Source organism: Rhinopithecus bieti, unplaced genomic scaffold, assembly GCF_001698545.2.
Source record: "Rhinopithecus bieti isolate Rb0 unplaced genomic scaffold, ASM169854v2 scaffold_11944, whole genome shotgun sequence".
Classification (NCBI taxonomy): Eukaryota; Metazoa; Chordata; class Mammalia; order Primates; family Cercopithecidae; genus Rhinopithecus; species Rhinopithecus bieti.
Window position 1 is genome coordinate 1,110,175 of NW_016807378.1, and position 21,022 is coordinate 1,131,196.

Sequence of the window (21,022 nt, forward strand, 5' to 3'; positions counted from 1 at the left end):
AACATAACTGGCATATGGAAATATTTTCTGATTATGAACTGTCAACTTTAATTTCATTTCCAGATGGCATAGTCTCAGCTGTTATACAGTGTTTATGAATGTTCTAAATCAAGGGAATTTGTGGCAATCTATTAGAATAAAATAAAATATTTGAGTTCTTAATTTCCTTTAATTAGGTTAAACTTTTTCTTAAAGTGAAGAGAATGTTTTTATTACATATTTTTCTTCTGAACAGATAGGCTTTTATTTTCTAGCAATTATGAATTTGTTATATATGCTGATCTGGTTCTCGGAACATTCTTGAATCTAGTGTCTCTAAGGCAGGTGTGTACAGCAAGAAGTGAATAACACAAAAATCAATGATGAACGCATTATAAGGCAATTGAGTTTGTCACAACTGCAAAATATTGCTGAGTGTGGATTGCTCTGAAATCTGAAAACATTACTTGTGAATTGCTTATATCCAAAATGCAGACACAGTGCTGGGTGTTCGTTTACTTGTTTCTGATTTTTCAACTCTCTTTTCTACGCAAAAAGTGTCCAAACTCTACAGACCCACAGAATCTAACAGATGTCTCAGTAGTCCTCCTCCTAGAACTCTCAGAGGATCCAGAACTGCAGCCAGTCCTCGCTGGGCTGTTCCTGTCCATGTGCCTTGTCACGGTTCTGGGGAATCTGCTCATCATCCTGGCCGTCAGCCCTGACTCCCACCTCCACACCCCCATGTACTTGTTCCTCTCCAACCTGTCCTTGCCTGACATCAGTTTCACCTCCACCACAGTCCCCAAGATGTTTGTGAACATCCAACCTCGCAGCAGAGTCATCTCCTATGCGGGCTGCCTGACCCAGATGTCTCTTTTTGCCGTTTTTGGAGGCATGGAAGAAAGACATGCTCCTGAGTGTGATGGCTGTAAGACTGGTTTGTAGCCATCTGTCACCCTCTATATTATTCAGTCGTCATGAACCGGTGTTTCTGTGGCTTCCTAGTTCTGCTGTCTTTTTTTCTCCATCTTTTAGACTCCCAGCTGTACAATTTGATTGCCTTACAAACTACCTGCTTCAAGGATGTGGAAATTCCTGATTTCTTCTGTGACCCTTCTCAGTTCCTCCACCTTGCATGTTGTGACACCTTCACTAATAACATAGTCATGTATTTCCCTGCTGCCGTATTTGGTTTTCTTCCCACCTTGGGGATCCTTTTATCTTACTATAAAATTGTTTTCTCCATTCTGAGGGTTTCATCATCAGGTGGGAAATATAAAGCCTTCTCCACCTGTGGGTCTCACCTGTCAGTTGTGTGCTTATTTTATGGAACAGGCATTGGAGGGTACCTCAATTCAGATGTGTCATCTTCCCCCAGAAAGGGTGCAGTGGCCTCAGTGATATACACGGTGGTCACCCCCATGCTGAACCTCTTCATCTACAGCCTGAGAAACAGGGATATTAAAAGTGTCCTGCGGCGGCCGCAAGGCAGAACAGTCTAATCTCAGTATCTTGTTATCTGTTCCATTCCTTTTGTAATGTGGGTTTAAAAAGGCAGCAACGTGAAATATGAATAATATCACAGGGTTAACACCCACTGTGATATTAAGAGTAATACTTCCCTAAGATATAAAAAATACTATCACAGAGTATACACACATGGGGTACACACACTGTGATATTAGGAATTGTATCTCCCTAGGATATTACGAATAATATCACACCAGGTGTGTACACTCACTGTGATATTTGAAATAATATCTCCCTAGGAGATTACAAATAATAACAAAGAGTGTACATCCCATGACATTAGGAGTAACATCCTTCTAGTATATTATGAATAACATCACAAGGTGTACACCTTCTGTGACATTTTGTACACCCTTTGTGGCATTAAAAGAAACATCCCCCTAGGATATTACGAATAATATCACAGGCAGTGTACACACGTGGTACACATGGCTTTCTTCAACACATGGTGTACACTTCCTGTGACATTAGGAATACATCCCCCTATGATATTATGAATCATACCACAAGGTGTACACACATTGTGACATTAGTAGTAATATCCTGCTAGTATATTGTGAATAATATCACAGGATGTACACACCTGTGACATTAAGAGTAACTTCCCCCTAGAATATTATCAATAATATCACAGGGCATACACTATCTATGACATTAAAAGTAACATCCTTTTAAGATATTACAAATAATATCACAGGGTGTACATTTCCTGTGTCATTAGGAGTAACATCCCCCTAGGATATTATGAATAATATCACAGGATATACCTCCCCTGTGACATTAGGAGTAACATCTCCCTAGGATTTTACAGGGTATACTCCCTGTGTGACATTGTGCATAAAATCTCCCTAGGATATTAAGAATAATATCACAGTGTGTATATACCCTGTAAAATTAGGAGTAACATCTCTTTAGGATATTATGAATAATATCACAGAGTATGCACCCATTTTGACATTAGGAATAACATTTCCCTAGAATATTATGAATAATATCACCCACCGGGTGTACACCCCCAGTGACATTAGGATTAATACCCCCCTAGGATATTACGAATGATATCACAGGTGTACACCACTTGTGACATTAGAAGTAACATCCTCCTAAAATATTATGAATAATATCACAGGGTGTACACCCCCTGTGATAGTAGGAATAACATACCCCTAGGATATTATCAATAATATTTCAGCATGACCACCCCCTGTGACACTGGGAGTAGCATTCCCTAGGACATTACAAATAATATCACAGAATGTACACCACCTGTGGCATTAGTTGTAAAGCATTCCCCTAGGATATTATGAATAATATCACAGGGTGTACACTTACTGTGATATTAGGAGTAATATCTCTCTAGAATATTTATTCTAATATCATAGGGTGTACACCCACAGTGATATTAGCAGTAATATCTTCCTAGTATATTACAAATTCTGCTGGCACCTGACCACTTCCCCCATGGACTGAGGTCAGGTTAACCCAACCAGCTGACACCACCGCAGCCAACACCCAACTGTACGTACCTAAAGGTGGAACACATTTGCTGTTCTCCGTGGGTCCAGTTGCTTTCTTGGTAAATCCTAGTGTGATCTCCTGGACAACCTAGTTAAAGAGCTAGGATTTACTTACCATTTTGTTTCCTCTCAGTGAAAGTGGTGCACACACTAGCTGCTTCTGTCAGCCATCTTGAACAAGAACCCCCTGAAAGAAGTTTTCTTGAATACTGCTTCTTCTAAAAGTGCTTACCAGGAATTCGAGCAGACATTCGCCACCAAAATATAATAAAATAATCATCACCAGTACTTCTCAACTAACCCCCTAGTAAATCTAATTGCTGTCACATAATGTCCTTCATTTGTTCTTTATTATTCTATATTCACCTCCTTCACTCCCTCTGCATTTAAATAAACTAAAAGTATAAGACTGGAAAGGGCCTCACAGCCATTTTAATTACATGTAACTATTTGTAAAACATATAAACCGAGGTCAAATCACTAGAACAACTTTCCTAACATGATCTCTATATGATCTAGCAACTGCATATTATCTAACTTTACCCCATACATAGTAGGACCTCAGAGAAGGAACATAAAAGCCAGAGGGCTTGTGGAGATATTTCCTGTTCAATAAGCAAGACAGAAGTAAAAATAAGCTTTCTCTACAGCCTCTCCTTATCCTGCTTTATGACCTGCAGGAATCTGGAATCTCTATCTTCCTACAGAAAGGAAAAGGGATTTCTTAGCAGTCTTTTGGGCAATAAATCTTGGAATTTTGAGACAAAGACAAAAGGATCAAGTTACTGCCAGGCTTACCACAAGGAAAGGAGGGAAAAAGGAAGAATCATTCGCTAACCTGGGGTCTTTGCTCAGTCCTTGGACTCCTCAGGCAGCCTGCTCACCACATTCTCATTTAACTGGAGGTTATCTGTAAATAACACTTGTTGGTGCAGAAGAGAAATTAGGCATCGATTGCTTAAGCATGTTTCACTACTGCTTAAAAGTATGCCTAAGACAACTGGCGCCAAGTCTAAGGGGTTTCCAAAGGGCCTTTTAAGATCCTCTAGGGTTTTTGATTCCAAAGAATGACTTCGCAGTACAGAAATCAATATAAGATCTGAAAACCTGAAAATGGATTGATCTTTCCTCAGCTCCAAGGACCAATTAGATATTTGCCTGGAAATGAAGATACCGTTTCTACTCATATCCTATTAATTAAAGACATAATCCTCATAAAACTGCAGCCTGGATCATTGAACCCTTGTCTATGGTTTTAATGTCCCCTCCAAAACTCATATGGAAACTTAATCTTCAATGAGGCCGTATTGAGAGGTGGGGGCCATTAAGAGGTGATTGGATTATGAAAACTCTGCCCTCATGGATGAATTAATCTACTGATGGATTAATGAAATGGTTAATGGATTAATGGGTTGTCATGGGAATGGTACTAATGGCTTTATAAGGAGACGAACAAGCACACACAAACCCTTCTCCATGTGCTACCCTGTGCCACCTCAGGACTTTGCGGGGAGACCCCACCAGCAATAAGGCCCTCACAAGATGTGGCCCCTCAACCTTGTACTTCTCAACCTCCATAACTATAAGAAATAAATTCCTTTTCTTTATCAATTACCCAGTTTCAGGGATTGTGTTAAAACTAACAGATAGCAGACTGAGACACTTCCCCACATCATGGACTTTGTCTTCACCAGTATTCTACCTCCTGAAAGAAATTGCAAAACACCTACTCATCAGGTGATCAGGTGTCACTGGCCTGGCAACCTCCCTTAAACCAGACAAAGCTGAGAAAAAAAGACCAAAAAAACCCATATATGAATAATTATAATGGTGTCACAGTGATGCATTATTGCCATCATGACCATTATGAAGTTCTCACTCAAGGTCTACAGGCTCTTCATGCACACACAGCTCTACCATGTTTGCTTGTTCTGTTTGGTTTCCCTAAGCACAAGTCAGTTGAAGCCGTTGTCACAAAAGACCATGAAGTTCCTGACCAAAAGACTGTAAGAGCACACTCAGTATCTGCTCTGTGCCTAAACATAATTCTGACAAGCTTTGCTTCTGTTCTTTTTAGTACAAATTAGTTAAGCAGATGTCCAAAAAGTCCCCTTTCTATAGTTCTTGACCAGTATTTACAGGTCCATACTCCATGACTGTAAGTTCTTTGTTCCCACATTATTCTACTAAGCTTGATTTTTGTTTTTGTTGGTGTTTTGTTGTTTGTTTTGCTGTGTATCAAATGAAAATGGAAGTAGATAGATTACTGCTACATTACTTGAAACCAGTAATAAGCGATAGGTGACAAACTGAAGAAAAAAGCAGAATAATCATAAAATTACATACATATCACACCTCAAAAAGAAAGACAGTGTGGTATGATCTTGCTTGAGGCTATTGGTCCAACATATGGGCCAATAAGTGATATTCTTATGATGATGACAATGAATTGTCAAGAAAGAATTGAAACTATATTTGGTTTATTCTTTATAAGAAGGTAGAAGTGTGTGAAATCCATTTTTTTATGTTTTCAAACTAAATTGATATAGTTTGGCACTTGAAGGGGTAAGCTTTTGTCATAAAGACTATAATAGCCATCACTCTACAGTGCCTACTCTACGTATGCTGGCAATATGCCAGGTACTTAATCCTGCTGGGCAATGAGGCTGCAACACAGCCAGACATGAATCTGAGAGGGTTGAGAAAGGCAGAGCCATTCTGTTGGGGCCTTGGCAATTAGTTTTATTCTGAGAATTAAAGGCTTATAGATTGTCCTCTTAAGAAGACAGAGGAATGTGTAATGATTTTATTTAATTTACTGTATTAAGCTGATGTCATTTGGCACTTGAAGGAATAAGCTCTTGTTTTAATAATAATGGCCACCACTCTTAAGAATTTGCTCCATGCCAAGCAATGCGTCAGGTGTTCTAGCATAAAATAGCTTTAACCCTCCTAGGTAGTTCTTATTATCCCCATTCTACATGTTGAGAAACTGTAGTTTAGGGAGATTATTATCTGCCTAAGAACAATAAGTGAGTGGTAGAGTCAAGACTCAAATCCAGTTGCACAAGACCTCAAAGCCCCACTCTTCATAATCTCAGTCAGAGTCTATTTATATAAGAAAACCCTTATATGTAATGTATTATTCCCTGGCAATACCCATAAAGGAGTCATCTCTATAATGAGCTTTCTGGTACCATGGGAAGGTTCCTATCCCTATCTCTCTTTTTCCACGGAACAATGTTCCTAGCCAGGGAGAGAAGAGCCATTCTGGATCTGGCTAGTCTGAGCCAAGGGAGAATTTTAATCATGTTAAAGGAACCCATCCTGAGTAATTCCTTGACGTCACCCACTAAGTCCATCCACCTCTCAGTGACCAGCCTGGCCCTTGTCCACTATACTCAGCTCTTTCCCTGGCAGCTGAAGTCACCCTAAAAATAGCTTCTGGACCTTGGAAGGAACCTGTCCTGGTGCCTACAGTAAATAAAGTACCACTGAGGTTGGGAAGAATTGCTCCCTGGGCAACAGTCAGCTCCACTCCACAAAAATGTCAGTTAAGCCCTCTCATTTTCCAAGAATGAGAGGCCAGGAAAACCGCCATAGAAATAAAATCCCGTTCTTTCTTTCTGTCATAAATGCTTTTCTAATTTCTGATCTAACCTAAAATGTACTGAGTCGGTGTTCCTTGTTCTAAGCTCTAATGGCAGTTAATATGTCCCATGGTAGGGAGGAGTTACACATAAAATCTTCACAAGCCCCAATACCTGAGTATGAATAATTATCAACTTCTCTCATGGGAGTAGGGAGACATTAGAAATCTTCCCCGCACTGGGTGCTGGGAAGTCCTGAGGCTCACCTACACACCCCACACATTTTAGCAACTCTCTATTGCCTGCCCAACCTTGGTGAAGCCACAAATTTTTTTAAGTGGATTTTTTTCAAATGTGTTTTAATTTGGTGATCAATTTATTAGAAACCTGCTCTTCGGTTATTTGTCACAGGAGTCTAGCAAGATATCTAAGCCATGGGTTCAAAGGCTAAGCTCCAACTTTAAGATTTAATAGCACCATTATAATATGCTAAGACATGGACTAATGTGGTGGCAAAGGTTCCATTTCCCACCCCCACTGGAATTTCACCCCAGAGATGCCTGCACCAAACCTGACACCAGTTGGCTCAATATCTCCCCTTTGTTTATAGCATATCTAAACATGAATATCAAAGGGACACATAATAAATTAGAAGTTGATAAAAGAGAAACTTCTGATACATGAGATTTCATGATTTCTAGACATAGTCCACCTAAGGATTGAATGCCAACAACAGTACGGTACATATTCAGGAGGTCTCCTTTCCCAGCAAAAGAGGCGTAGAGGATGGCACCTGATATAAAGAGGGCTTGTTTTGTCTCCTCATCCTCTTCCCCAACCCAGTAGATGGATTCTTCAACAGAGACTCTGTAATTTCCTCCATTTAGCCACTTTCTGGTTTTGGCCCCACCATCTCTGGGTGGCTTCCTAAAAGTGCTTGCAGCCACCTCTTTCTCCAACCCCCATCATTTACATTCCTTGCCAATTAGCCCAGCCTTTACTTATTATGGCAGACAGAAGAATGACCTCCCCCAAAATGTCTGCACCCTAATCCCTGAGAACAGAGCAAAAGGGACCTTGCAGATGTGATTAAATAGAGGACCCTGAGATAGATTATCCAGGATTCTCCAGGAGTTGGACCTAAGGTAATCAGAAGGATCCTGTCAAGTAAAAGAGGGAAGCAGAAGAGGAGGTCAGAGTGATGTGATTTGAGATGTATTTCACTTTGGGTTTGAAGATAGAGGAAGGGGGCTATGAGCCAACGAACTTGGGAGGCCTCTAAAAGCTGGAAATTGAAAGGAAATGGATGCTCCCCTAGAACCTATAGAAAGAAAAACAGTCCTGCAAACATTTTAGACCAGTGAGACCCATGTTGGATGTTGAACTTCTAACCTACAAAAATGTAATATAATAAATGTGTGTTGTTTTAAACCACTAAATTTGTGGTAATTTGTTACAGCAGCAATGGGAAACTAGTATACTTGTTCACTATCTTGTATTCCTCTTTCATTATTTCAGATGTGTGGGTCTTCTCTCCCTGAGAGACCACACAGTGCTTTTAGTAAATTGGTCTTATTCATTTCCACCTTTTCCTGCATATGGTGAACTCTCAATCCTGTTAACTTCATTATCTCACTTCCTCTAGAGAATGCTGACCCTCTGACAGCAATAGGTTCAGGAAGAAACAAATGAGGCATCAGGCCACCCAACTACTAGCAACCTAACTTAGCTCTCAATGGCCACCAAGAGAACAAACTCTACTATTCCCTAGTCCAGGGATCCTTACATAAAATGATGACAGCAAACATAGAAGGTGAAGCAACATGGATTTACTCACATTTCTCAGGTTATACCAGCAGGAGACCAACAGGTAGGCCCAAGATGGTCTTGAACACAAAAACTCAGCATATGTCCTTTATTTGCAATATAAGTCCTTATCCATATGATCTCAGTCTTTGTCCTCTACTCAAAATGTACTCCAAACCCACCCAAGATGATCTGAAGATCAAGGATGGCTCTACATGATTGCCTTATTTGCACGCAGCGTTTGTGGACACAACGTCATTAACACAGGAAGACAGCCTAGTTAGAAAAGCTGGTGGAGGTCTCTTCATTAACTCCAGTTAACTAGCCATACTTTTTCTTTGTTCTTTGGTAACAAAGATACAAATAGTCCTACACTTCTTTCTTTCACCTGCTCCTCATATATTTTAATAAATGTACTTACTTGGTTCATTCTATTTCTACTAATACAGAATATTTTCAAACATGTATAGTCATATAATTATAATTTTATAACCCCTCTAAACAAATGCATTTTATGTATTTATTGTATGTACTACTTAACATAATACATTTCTCTATGCATATTCAATTGATTTACCTTCCAACCAAATTATTCATTGAATATTTGTTAAAATATTGGCTGGACCTACCTGAAGGTTAGTCTCTTTTTTCATGCCTCTCACTTCAGAGGCATCTTCTGAGGAGAACTTTGCAGAGCTGATTTTCAGGCTCCATCAGAACTGTGGGTTGGGCTGTATGTGAACTCACCAAGTAGCCACATTGCAAAGTTTCTGCTGACAACTTGCAGAAAGATGGGCATCCAGACCAGGAGTTCATTGCAGATTCATTTTCACAAAGCAGAGAACTTAGTGCTCCCAGTTCTGCTGGCATCCTCTCTGTCCCCTTTCAAAGGATACCAGTATATCTTTTGTTGATAAGGACACAAGGACCAGGACATTTGTTCCCTTCTTCTCCTGTCTCTTCTCAAAATCATTTATCCCTCATATTTAAGTGAGGGAGCAGTACCTTTTCTGATTGTGTCACTGCAAAGATTGACATATCCTTCCTCCTTCATGGTGAACTCCTCAGCTGTTCTTTTAGAAGACAGTGGTAACTGTCAGGGCAAGTGGAGGAAGCCAAAAAGCAGGTGGCCTGGTGTTATAGAAAAGTACTGTAAAAACAGCATAAAATTCACAGCATACTGATAGAATGTCAGAACTAAAAAGGAATTTAGGAATCCCTCGATCTCATAAAAGTTCATATATCAGATGTGGAAACAGAGGTCCAAATGATGTCCTCAAAGTCACACCCTTAGGGGTGAGAATTAGAACCCTAACTTCTAACTCCCAGCACTGTTTCCACTAACTCCTATCCCATCCCATCTCAAGCCCCCACATCCATTGGCAAAATAGAACACTCTATAAAATCAACCACAATTTCAGACAAGATGAAGTAATGCATGATGCTAAATATAGGAAGTTAAGTCATTTGGATTTTTGTTTGTGTGAACTCAAGTGTTTTACAATTTTATCTTATGAATATTGTTATAAATCTGATTTGGGTTGTATTCTTTGGCAATTTACTTAAGTGGTGGCACCAACATTTATCTTCCTGCTGCAAAACTGCCAATGTTCCCAAATGTTGGTCCAGGAATTATAAATGATTTATGCCTGCTCATTGAGTCTCTCACTACAAATCACATTAGCCCTGAAGCAGGCAGACATGCCCATATCTTCCTCTGAGGCACGGCCATATCTTCCTCTGGATCCAGGATACCACACCTCTTAACTGATATGGCAGACAGATAAGCTATGTTTCAGGTCCTCAAAAGGAGACTGGAAAATATAATTAATTCAAGCCAAATACTCTTACTATTCCCTTGCATATACAATAAAGATAAAAATATCTATCTTATTAAACAGTTTAATAAGAAAGATAATATATACACAGTGCCTGGCACATGGATGGAACTTAGTTGATGGTAGTTACAATATTTATAATATGTTTTCTTTGTTTCAATTTAATATGATTTATGCGACTTTTCATACTTACTGCACATGCAACATCTTTTAGATAATTCTATATCTAGGTTATTAATAAAACATTGATATCCTCTCCAGTGTTTATACAGAGGCACCTCTTCTAAAGCCTTCAGCAAAATTCCCACTGGGGAATTTCAGCTGCCTCCCACTCTCTTTTTTTTTTCACTTTTATTTCCATATTAAAGGTTTTTATTTTTAAGGTATAAAATATATTTTGATTCTTGTATACTTTGTGAAATGATTGCAACAATCAAGTTAATGAACATATTACCTCACATAGTTTCCTGTGTGTGTGCATGTGTGTGTGTGTGTGTGCGTGCATGTGTGTGTGCTTAGAGCTCTTGAGATCTACTCTTTTAGCAAATTTCAAGCATATGTTAACTATAGTCACCAGTCTGTATATTAGGTCTCCAGGACTTACTCACCTTATAACTGAAAGGTTGTATCCTTTAACTAAAATTTCTCTTTTACCCCCAACTGCAGCCCCAATTATCACCATTCTATCCTTTGTTACTGAGTTCAACTTGTTTTTTGAGATTCTACATATAAGTGAGATCATGTATTATGTGTCTTTCTGTGCCTCACTTATTTGGTGTGGCAAAATATCCCTCAGGTTCAGCCATGTTGACAGAAATGACAATATTTCCTTCTTCTGAATAATATTGCTAACTAATATTCCATTGTATGTGTGTATGATAAACACACACCACATTTTCTTTAAGAATTCAATCATCAATGGACACTTAGGCTGTTTCTGTATCTTGGTTCTTGTGAATCTTGCTGTCTCTTTGGCAGTCATTTCTGTACCTCCTCCCCTAGAAGCAGCTTTACTGCACTCTAAAAGTGTCTTAGGAAAATGATTCAGAAGCAAGTACTTCTCTTGGCATGTTCTTCAGTAAACACGATGGTGGAAAGCTTTGATTTCTGCCCTCCTTTAAACAGTACAATCGATTTTCAATTGGGATTTTCCAGTTAATTTGATAGCTCCACGTTTCTGCCAGGCTGAAGAAAATGTGTGTGTTGTTGGCTGTTGTATTACTGTTGCTGGTGGTGCTGTTGCTACTGCTGAGATTTTGTGGTTGAGTCTATATTATGAAGAAATTGTAGAGCAGCAATAAATTTAACCTAAGCTCTGAACTCAAGCCTTTAGGTGTGACCTTTTTAATCACATGGAAATTGACATAAGAATTTTCAACCAGATTGCATCTTTATTTTTATTTCTAAAGCAAAGGGTACAGGATTCTGGTCTAAACGAATGGGAACAAACATTGCAGTTAGATTTTATTGGGGTGTTGTAAAAGTACTGTTTTCCAAAATCAGATTGTTTCAAAACTGACCCTGATTTCCAGATTTTAAAGTTAGGAAATAAGACAGTAAAAATCAAGGGTCAAATAGTCAAGCGACTATTTTTTAAAATCAGCATTTTCCTTAGCAACTTTCTTTAGACCATGCTCCGTTTTGTACTGAAACTCAGAGAAGTTCCAGGAATAGCGGGAAGAAATCTAAGCGATCCGCGCACGGGAAGCTCTAAGCTTCCTTCAGCTCGCTCAGTAAATCAGGGATGGGCTCAGAGAATGACTTCGCATTTCGCACCAGAAGATCTCAGTCTTCAGAGAGAACCCTAAACGAAATCCTTATTTCCCTGCCTCATTCCTGAAAACTTCTGCCTGGGAACCGACTTGCTGTGACAAATAAAATGGGAGGAATCTGGCTGAAAAGTTTGTGAATTTCGGAAAACAAAGCGAAATGCCGCTCCAACCAGGTCCGAATTTTCTGCGAGCTGCCTTATGAAACTGGCGAATTTGCCAGAATGAATTTTCATTCATTTAACTTTGGCGGATCGTCTACTAGGGTGCCTGGCATGGTGCTAATTGTTGGAGAAAATGACTTTAAAACAAAAACGAAAAAAACTTTCAGCCCCCAGCAAGGCTCAGGCACTTCCTACAAACTCGAGGAGTGCTTGAGAGGTGAGTTAATGACCACCCCTCCTGTCCTAAAGAGACGGACTTTTAAAGTCTGCCTTGAAACTGCTCGGGGCTACACTAGCGCCCTCTGGAGGCAGGCTCTGGTTAGCGCTCCACAGCACCAGCCTTTGATTTGTAGACGCCAAAGATTTGATAGTGCGAAGTGCGTGTGGATTCTGAAGGCCGAAGACACACACGATAGTCAGGAGTAGAATTCCGACCCCGCAAAGTGACATGGCCACAAAATCTGCTTCTACAGTCTTTCATTTCGTGGTCACTGTGGAACGGGCGAAAGCTATGAGGTCTCTCTTTAGGAAAACATACATCACAGACACACTTACAAACGGTTTCAAGAGGTTCTTATGTTAGAAACCTCTAGTCTTGGAAAAAGTCATTTCCGCTGAAGTATGTGGTAGCTGAGTGCAAACGCTCTTCTGCTACAGCCCAGGTGGCAGAGGCGCAAACACTATGCCCCACTTAGTGCCCGCACTGCGCCCTTCGCAACTCTTCAAGCAGCTCTGCACCGAAAACCCAGGCCGCGATCGGAGTCTAAACTGCTGAAAAGCTCCAAGGCTCGGGACAGGGTCTCAGCAGGGGTTGTATTCCTTCAGGATCCGCGGCTCATTGTGCCCAAGATCCGCCATCCAAGTCCGGCTCTGCGCGAAACTTGCTTGTTCCACGCTCCGCGCCTGACGCGCGCCGGTGTCCTCCCGGTCCAGTTCCAGTCCCGGGTCCTGTGACCGCCCTACCGGCGGGCCCTGAGGAGAGCGATACCTAGTCTCAGATACCTAGTCCCCAGCCCCGAGTTATTCCCTCGCTGTAGTTAAGAGGGAGGAGAGTCAATTAAGGGCATCTCGGAAGTTAGGCGTTCCCGCTGCCCCCTTGAGCACGGAGGCCACCAGCCCCCGAAGGGGAAGAGATGCAGCGCGGGGCAGGGGTGTTGTCCTAAGAAATGTAGACGCTTCTGGGGACTGAGGACAAGGGTGCGGACACTACCGCAGAGTACCTGGAGGTCCGTGACTCGCGCCACGGACGGCACACCTAGAGGCTAATTTCTGCTCCGCCTCAAAGAACCTCAAGTCAGAGTCCTTGCCTCTCCCAACGGCGCCGAGATGCTGCCGCTGCGCTCACCGCACAGGCAGCGCCCGGACCGGCTGCTGCAGATCGCGCGCTGCGCGCTCACACCCGGAGATGATGGGGACCCTGAAAAGCTTATTGCTCGCCACTCTGGACGCTGTGGGCGGCAAGTACCTTAGTCCCGACCTCTGCTGTTCTGGGCGCGTCTGGAGCTGAATGCTCAGGCACAGTGAAATTGAAACCCGGTTCTGCGGGATGTGAAAGTTGTCGAGGTCACGCGTAATTGGGTGCGATGGAGGGCGCCTGTTTGTGATGTGTGCAGGTTTGATGCAAGCAGGTCATCGTCGTGCGGGTGTGTGGATGCGACCGCCCGAGAGACTCGGAGGCAGGCTTGGGACACGTTTGAGCGACCCCCTCAGGATACTCTTCTGCGCCAGTATCTGTTTTTTAGTGTCTGTGATTCAGAGTGGGCACATGTTGGGAGGCAGTAATGGGTGTGTGTGTGTGTAAATGAGTGTGACCGGAAGTGAGTATGAGCTTCGGTCTAGGCAGGGATCACACAGCACTGTCAGGCCTGCCTGCTCTTTAGTAGAAGACTGAAGTGTGCAGGTGGGGGTGCGGGACCGGAATAGAATGTGTCTGGGACGTCTTGGCAAACAGCAGCCGGAAACTTGGGCAGCTGTGCAAACGGCTCAGGCAGGTGATGGATGGCAGGGTAGGAAGGGAGAGGGCCAGAGGCCTGGATGGAGGCTTCCACATGTGTACCTTGCAACTCACCCTTCACGCCCAACAGGTCATCGGCCCCCTCCTCACACATGTGATGGATCTGAAGAGTACCCCAGGACAGTCCGGGGAGATGGGGATTCTGAAGGTATCCATGGAGATCTGACGGAATCCCCTATGCGGACCAGGAAACTCTTTTAAATCCCTGCCTATCTGGAGCCCAGGCACTGGGCTATTTCTCACAACATTCCTTCAAGATAAGACTGTGGTCCCCATTTCAAAGATGAGTATATTGAAGCTCTGGGAAGTTACTTGCCCATGATCACACAACTCGGAATTGGGTCAACTGTAATTGAACTCCTGTCTAACAAAGTTCTTGCTCCCAGCTCCCTCTCTTGCTTCCCACGAGCCCTGGCCCTCTGTGGGTAATACCAGCTACTGGAGTCAGCATTCTTGGGCCCAGAACCCACCCTTAGGGGCATTAGCCTTTAAAATCTCACTTGGGCAGGGGTCTGGGGTCAGAGTTGGAAGAGTCCCTACAATCCTGGACCCTTTCCGCCAAATCCTGAAACCAGGGGTGGAGTGGGGCGCGGGTTCAAAACCAGGCCGGACTGAGAGGTGAAATTCACCACTACGTCAAACTGCCCTCAAATTCCCGCTCACTTTAAGGGTGTTTCTTTTGGTGCCCCACCATCCCCCCGCCCATTTCCATCAATGACCTCAATGCAAATACAAGTGGGACGGTCCTGCTGGATCCTCCAGGTTCTGGAAGCATGAGGGTGACGCAACCCAGCTGGGGCGAAGGACCCCTCCGCCCATTGGTTGCTATGCACTGGTTGAACTTTTCCGATCCACAACGGCGGGAATAAGAGCAGTCGCTGGTGCTGGGAGGCATCAGAGACACTACCCAGCCCAAGTGTCGCCGCCGCTTCCACAGGGCTCTGGCTGGACGCTGCCGCCGCCGCCGCTGCCACCGCCTCTGATCCAAGCCACCTTCTGCCAGGCGAGCCCCGAGATTCTGGCTCAGGTATATGTCTCTCTCTCCCTCTCCCTCCATTAGTCAGTTTCTCTCCCCCTTTCCTCCTCTCCCTCTCTCTCCATTAGTCTCTTCATCAGATAGCTTCTGTTAGTTGGCGATTTATACCGGCTCCTGCCCTAGGTTGGATCGCACAGTCTCAGCTCCCAGGCTCGCTCTTCCTGCTCGGCTACGGACTCCAGTCTTATTCTCTCGCACTGCACACAGGCTTGGGCCAGTCTCGGGACACTCAGGCTCCCCAGGGACCGCGCACAGAGACTGAGGCAAGAGTAACTTTCCGCAGACGGTGCGATCAGGGATGGCGTCTTGCGCCTAGCAGTCCTAGGGAAATTGGTTCAGAACCTGGAACAGAGTGGATGGGTGGCAGACAGGCCCCACGACTGAGGGACAAGCAGCCCTAAACTGCAAGCCCCAGTCACAGGTTCTGGGAGCAAAGAGAGAAAGTCTTGGGTCCCAATTTAAGAGTAAAACTTCGTTCCTGCAGGGGACTGAGGTGCCAGCGGCGGAGCGGCTGAGGACTAAAATTGATTATTTTATTTCTCAGATTCCAATCGTAGAGACAATCCCTCTGGACAGATCTCCACCTCACCCCCCCACCCCCCGCCCCCACCACGGTGTATGTAAAAGCCCCACAAGAGGAGGATAGCTCTGGGCTTCCTTATGGGAGCAGCTTCTGTGACAGAGGCCTGGGAGCATGTCCTCCGCAGAGACCTGGCTAACAGGTTTATATGCATGTGTGCGGCTTTGGGAAAAAGGGTAGGACTGAGGCCTCCCCCACTCAGCTCTCCCGCTAGGATTGCTTCTCCAGCTCTGTCAAACCGTGCATGCTAGAGGCCCGCTGAACCTCCCAGGAGGAGTCCACTGTGCTGATGAGGAAACAAAGAAGAAGAGAAATGTAATGACCAGTCTGAAGCCACAAAGTCAGGGCGTTAGAAGCAAGACAGAAAGCAGGATAGGAGCCAAGGTTTGTGGGCTCTTAGAACTTTGAACTCACACAGGTAGTTTACCTCATTCTTCCCTTGCAGAGAGGTGTCATGGGCTTCCAGAAGTTCTCTCCCTTCCTGGCTCTCAGCATCTTGGTCCTGTTGCAGGCAGGCAGCCTCCATGCAGCACCATTCAGGTAAGATAGCCTGAAGCCAGAACCGCACTGGTATCAGACAATTCCATGCCTCTTAAGTGTGGTGTGCTGAATGCTTAAAAACTGACAGGGGGCAGGGGTAATGTATGTACTCGTGCACATATATAACTTTTTTCTGATATAAAGATGTGTAGTACACAATTTATAAGTAGTGCTAAATATTTAGACAATATTCTTTATTATAATTTTTTTGAGATGGAGTCTCACTCTGTCATCCATGCTGGAGTGCAATGGCACCGTGTCGGCTCACTGCAACTTCCATCTCCAGTGTTCAAGCAATTCTCCTGCCTCAGTCTCCCGAGTAGCTGGGATTACAGATGCCCACCACCCTGCCCGCCTAATTTTTATATTTTTAGTAGAGATAGGGTTTCACCATGTTGGCCAGGCTGGTCTCAGACTCCTGACCTCAGGTGATCTGCCTGCCTTGGCCTCCCAAAGTGCTGGGATTATAGCCATGAGCCACCACACCCAGCCTATTATACATTTTATATGACCCACTGAGTCTCACAAAATGCTTTTGTTGCTTTTAGTCAAACTTTCGTATGTTTCACCATCCTATCTATCCTATTCAGCCATGATTTGATAAATGAATTGCATCCTATTGTGTTAAATAGTTTGCCACTAAATTTGTTATTGTTAAATCTGGTATTTTACCTGTTGATCTTTTTCTCACGCACATATAAATCTATTAAACTGAAACTATTTTCAGGTTCAGCACTAACTGTAAGTTTTAGCATTTAATTTTTAATAATGGCTGCTTCAGCTTGCAAAATTCTTGAAAATTTAACCATCAGCTTTCACAAGCCTAATCAAACTGGCTCTAGCACACCACTGCTTGGAGGCCACACCAGTGCTGGGTCCTGGGAAGGACACTGGCCTTGTGCCCTGTCCCCTAATACTCCCACTGGCCACATTCTCAGGGGAAGAAACAAAGACCAGGAAGCCTGGCTGCTTATCCTGGGGAGGGGCAGGCAGGGGCTCATAGCCTGCACTGAGTCTGCTTACCTTTCACAGGTCTGCCCTAGAGAGCAGCCCAGACCCAACCACACTCAGTGAGGAGGAAGCGCGCCTCCTGCTGGCTGCACTAGTGCAGGACTATGTGCAGATGAAGGCCAGTGAGCTGGAGCAGGAGCAGGAGCAGGAGCAGGAGACCGAGGGCTCAAGGTGAGGCTCCCCAAGCGTCCAGCACAGGGCCTCCTTTCCCCGCAGCATACCCAGGAAGGTGGATCCCAGGACGTAGGAGAGAACACACTGGCCAGGAATCCAACAGGCTGTGTTGTTCACCGGGACCTGGGGCCCAGCTGTTCTCAGGCTCCAAGGGAGACAGAGGTGCCAGTGCCGCTGGAGGAACTGAACTGCGGTTAGACACAATAAAAGGCTCTGTTTCTGAAAGTTCTTAGGAAATGAAATGGAGAGGTGTGGAATCGCTCACTGTGGTAATTGTTCTTGCAGTACTGGTAGACTTCCCAGCACTGATTGAGTTAACACTAGTACGGGTGAAGTCAGGGATAGACATAATATATCTCAGGAAATTCTAGAAATTTGGATCCATTTTGTTAATCTGCATATTGACATCCTTTCAATAAGGAGCCTTCATTTCACATTTGCAAGGTAAAGGTAAGGCCCTTGCAGGGGATGGGGACAGATAGAGCAGTGTCTGAGGTAGGTCAAGCCTTTAAATGTGTGGCATCTGTGGAGATGTGCATATTATCAGGAAGCCAGGGAGAGCACCCTTCCCCAGATCCACATCCCTGTATACCTTGAGCCTGAACAGAGACCATCCCCTGGCCTGGCCCCAGCACTGCTCAGGCAGAGGCATGTATTGCTCCTGCATCTGCCCTGAGAATCCCTCTGTCAAGCATGAAGGACTGAACAGCATGTGGAATGCCAGAAAAGATCATCCTTCCCCATCCAGCCCTTCCCTGCACTGCCCTGGCCCACTGCACATCTGAGCTGTCCTAAGGAAGGATAAGTGAGCTGCTCTCCTGCCTGCCCCTCCTGCTCCCACTCAAAGGGTCCCCTGCCTGGTCTAACCTTCTAAGTGACTGCCCATGGGGACAGATTCTGGTGCATGGTACTGTCTGGCATGTCTTTTCCCTGCAGCCTGGACAGCCCCAGATCTAAGCGGTGCGGTAATCTGAGTACTTGCATGCTGGGCACATACACGCAGGACTTCAACAAGTTTCACACGTTCCCCCAAACTGCAATTGGGGTTGGAGCACCTGGAAAGAAAAGGGATATGTCCAGCGACTTGGAGAGAGACCATCGCCCTTATGTTAGCATGCCCCAGGATGCCAACTAAACTCCTCCCTCTCCTTCCTAATTTCCCTTCTTGCATCCTTCCTATAACTTGATGCATGTGGTTTAGTTCCTCTATTGTGGCTCTTTGGGCTGGTATTGGTGGCTTTCCTTGTGGCAGAGGATGTCTCAAGCTTCAGACAGGAGGAAAAAGAGCAGGACTCACAGGCTGGAAGAGAATCACCCGGGAAAATACCAGAAAGTGAGAGCTGCTTTGAGTCCCCCAGAGATGTCATGAGAGCTCCTCTGTTCTGCTTCTGAATGTGCTGATCATTTGAGGAATAAAACTATTTTTCCCCAAAGATCTGAGCTGTGGTAGTCATTGCTCTGATCTATGTCCCAGGCTTCATAGTGTCTGAGACCTATGCTTAGAAATAGCCTTAACCCTAGGCTAGCTGGACAGAGGATATGGTGGGTGGTCCCTCTGACCAAGCTCAAGCAGCAAGAACGGGAGTCCTAAGGAGCAGGTAAGTACCTCTAGGATTTGATGCTGCAAACTCCACTCATCTTCCAGGTAAGACTGAGGAATTTTTTATTTTCCTAAGAAGGGGTATTTGGTGCCCGTGAGTGGGGTATAGATTTTATGTCCTTTGTGAATGGGGCTGGGTGTAGGGCCATAATTCACTCCAGTGTCATAAACCTCCGCTTTAATTTTTAGTTAGTTTATACAGGAAAGATTGGCTATTATTGCTCCATATTCCATAGCCAGTCATCCAGAGTCACTTTTGGGTTTTCTGACACTCCTGGGAATATCTATGGGGCGTGATCACGGCATTTTCCCTGATGGCCTTGTGATTTTCTGCTCTGATAATTGTGTTTAGGAGAAACACTTAAAGTTAATTGGTGCCTTTCAGCACAGGAACTTTACCATGAAGGTCCCATGAGGCTGACCTCTCTCCCAGCCTCTCACTCACAGATCTTCTCTTCTTTCTCCATCCTGCAAATCAGAATCACTGCCCAGAAGAGAGCCTGTGACACTGCCACCTGTGTGACTCATCGGCTGGCAGGCTTGCTGAGCAGATCAGGGGGTGTGGTGAAGAACAACTTTGTGCCCACCAATGTGGGTTCCAAAGCCTTCGGCAGGCGCCGCAGGGACCTTCAAGACTGGGCAGCTGAATGACTCAAGAAGGTGACTGCCCTTGTATGATGGGATGGGAAGATGAATGACTGGCTTTTACAGGGGTGTATTTCACCCTCTGAGTCTCCCTGAGACCATGTGGTTTAAAAAAATCCTTAAGGGAAGGTACCCACACCAGTGTCTGAGTTCCAATAGCTAAAACCCTAGAATTTGGATTCATCTCTGTTTTTTCAGTCTCTCCTTGTAACCCTGAGATCATCAGACCAAGAAATATAGATCCTGTTTATTTAAAACACTGCTCTTTGACACTTATAATTTTGACAATTCTAGCATTTGAGTTTGAAAGATAATGACACTATCATTTTAGAGTATACATTACTATGTCGTGTACCTCCAAATTAAGTGCACAGACTTGAGTTCAAGAACTGTATCTGCCCTTTACCAGCTATATGACCATGAACTGGTTACTTAACTCTCTCCAAGCCTCAGTTTCTCCATCTGTAAATTGAGGACTACAATAGTATCTACCTCCAAGCATTACTATAAAGAGTAAGTGAGATAATAGATGTTGAGTCTGACAATTAACCAGTAACTAAATTCTAGCTGTTTTTTTCTTCCTCCTAGGTCACAATGAAGCTGAACTCCTTTTAATGTGTAATGAAAGCAATTTGTAGGAAAGTTTCCATGGAAGACATACATACAGGCATCCTTCTTGATACTGAAAACTATCTTCTTCGTTTGAAATTAACTATTGCTAAATGCAGAACAAGCTCATTGCAGTTATCTATTGTGCATCTTTTTAAATACTTGATTATGTAACCATAAATCTGACAGCATGTCTCACTGGCTTATCTGGGAGCAAATCTAGGCCCCATCAGCCATTCTGTTGACATTGGTGGCTCTGCTAAACCTCAAGGGGACATGAAATCACTGCCTCTGGGGCATCTGGGGACACATGGTAATGCTGTGCCTTGACAGAAGTATTTGTTTAAAGAAATGTCAATGCTGTCATTTGTGAACTCTATCAAAATTAAAAATGTATATTCTATACCCTTCAATGGAATCTCTGCTGCTATTTATGCTATTTTTCCCAGTCAGGGGCCTATGAGCACTCTGTTGACCAAGCTGACTCAGCACAAAGACAACATGCCCGGGATGGATCCCTAGAGTCTTGTACCCACAGTTTCTAGTGAAGCGTCCCCATTGGAATTAGAGCCCTGTGCATGTCAAAGAGAACAATTCATATTTATTTTCAGAGGGTG

The 21,022-nt window shown here is 43.9% G+C and overlaps 2 protein-coding genes across 5 annotated transcripts; both read left to right on the forward strand.

Moving 5' to 3' along the window:
- The first annotated feature begins 468 nt into the window (after positions 1-468).
- On the forward strand, positions 469-1,484 carry LOC108535501 (olfactory receptor 7E24-like). The gene is given in 3 exon segments (XM_017881534.1): positions 469-882; positions 884-913; positions 915-1,484. Coding segments are annotated over 3 exon segments (1,014 nt in total).
- Positions 1,485-15,155: 13,671 nt separating this feature from the next.
- Positions 15,156-20,817, forward strand: CALCA (calcitonin related polypeptide alpha). 4 transcript variants are annotated; one of them, XR_001887259.1, is made up of 6 exons: positions 15,178-15,213; positions 16,272-16,366; positions 17,399-17,548; positions 18,488-18,659; positions 19,631-19,811; positions 20,385-20,817. XR_001887259.1 is itself a non-coding variant. In XM_017881611.1 (5 exons), the coding sequence occupies exons 2-4, from the start codon at positions 16,281-16,283 to the stop codon at positions 19,800-19,802; spliced, it is 408 nt and encodes a 135-aa protein (XP_017737100.1). In that variant the 5' UTR covers positions 15,178-15,237; positions 16,272-16,280; the 3' UTR covers positions 19,803-19,811; positions 20,385-20,817. The 4 variants fall into 4 exon arrangements, 3 of the variants coding, with proteins under 3 accessions (XP_017737098.1, XP_017737100.1, XP_017737099.1); XM_017881611.1 differs by lacking the exon at positions 18,488-18,659 and having other exon boundaries at positions 15,178-15,237; XM_017881609.1 differs by lacking the exons at positions 19,631-19,811; positions 20,385-20,817 and having other exon boundaries at positions 15,156-15,213; positions 18,488-18,984.
- Positions 20,818-21,022: the final 205 nt, after the last annotated feature.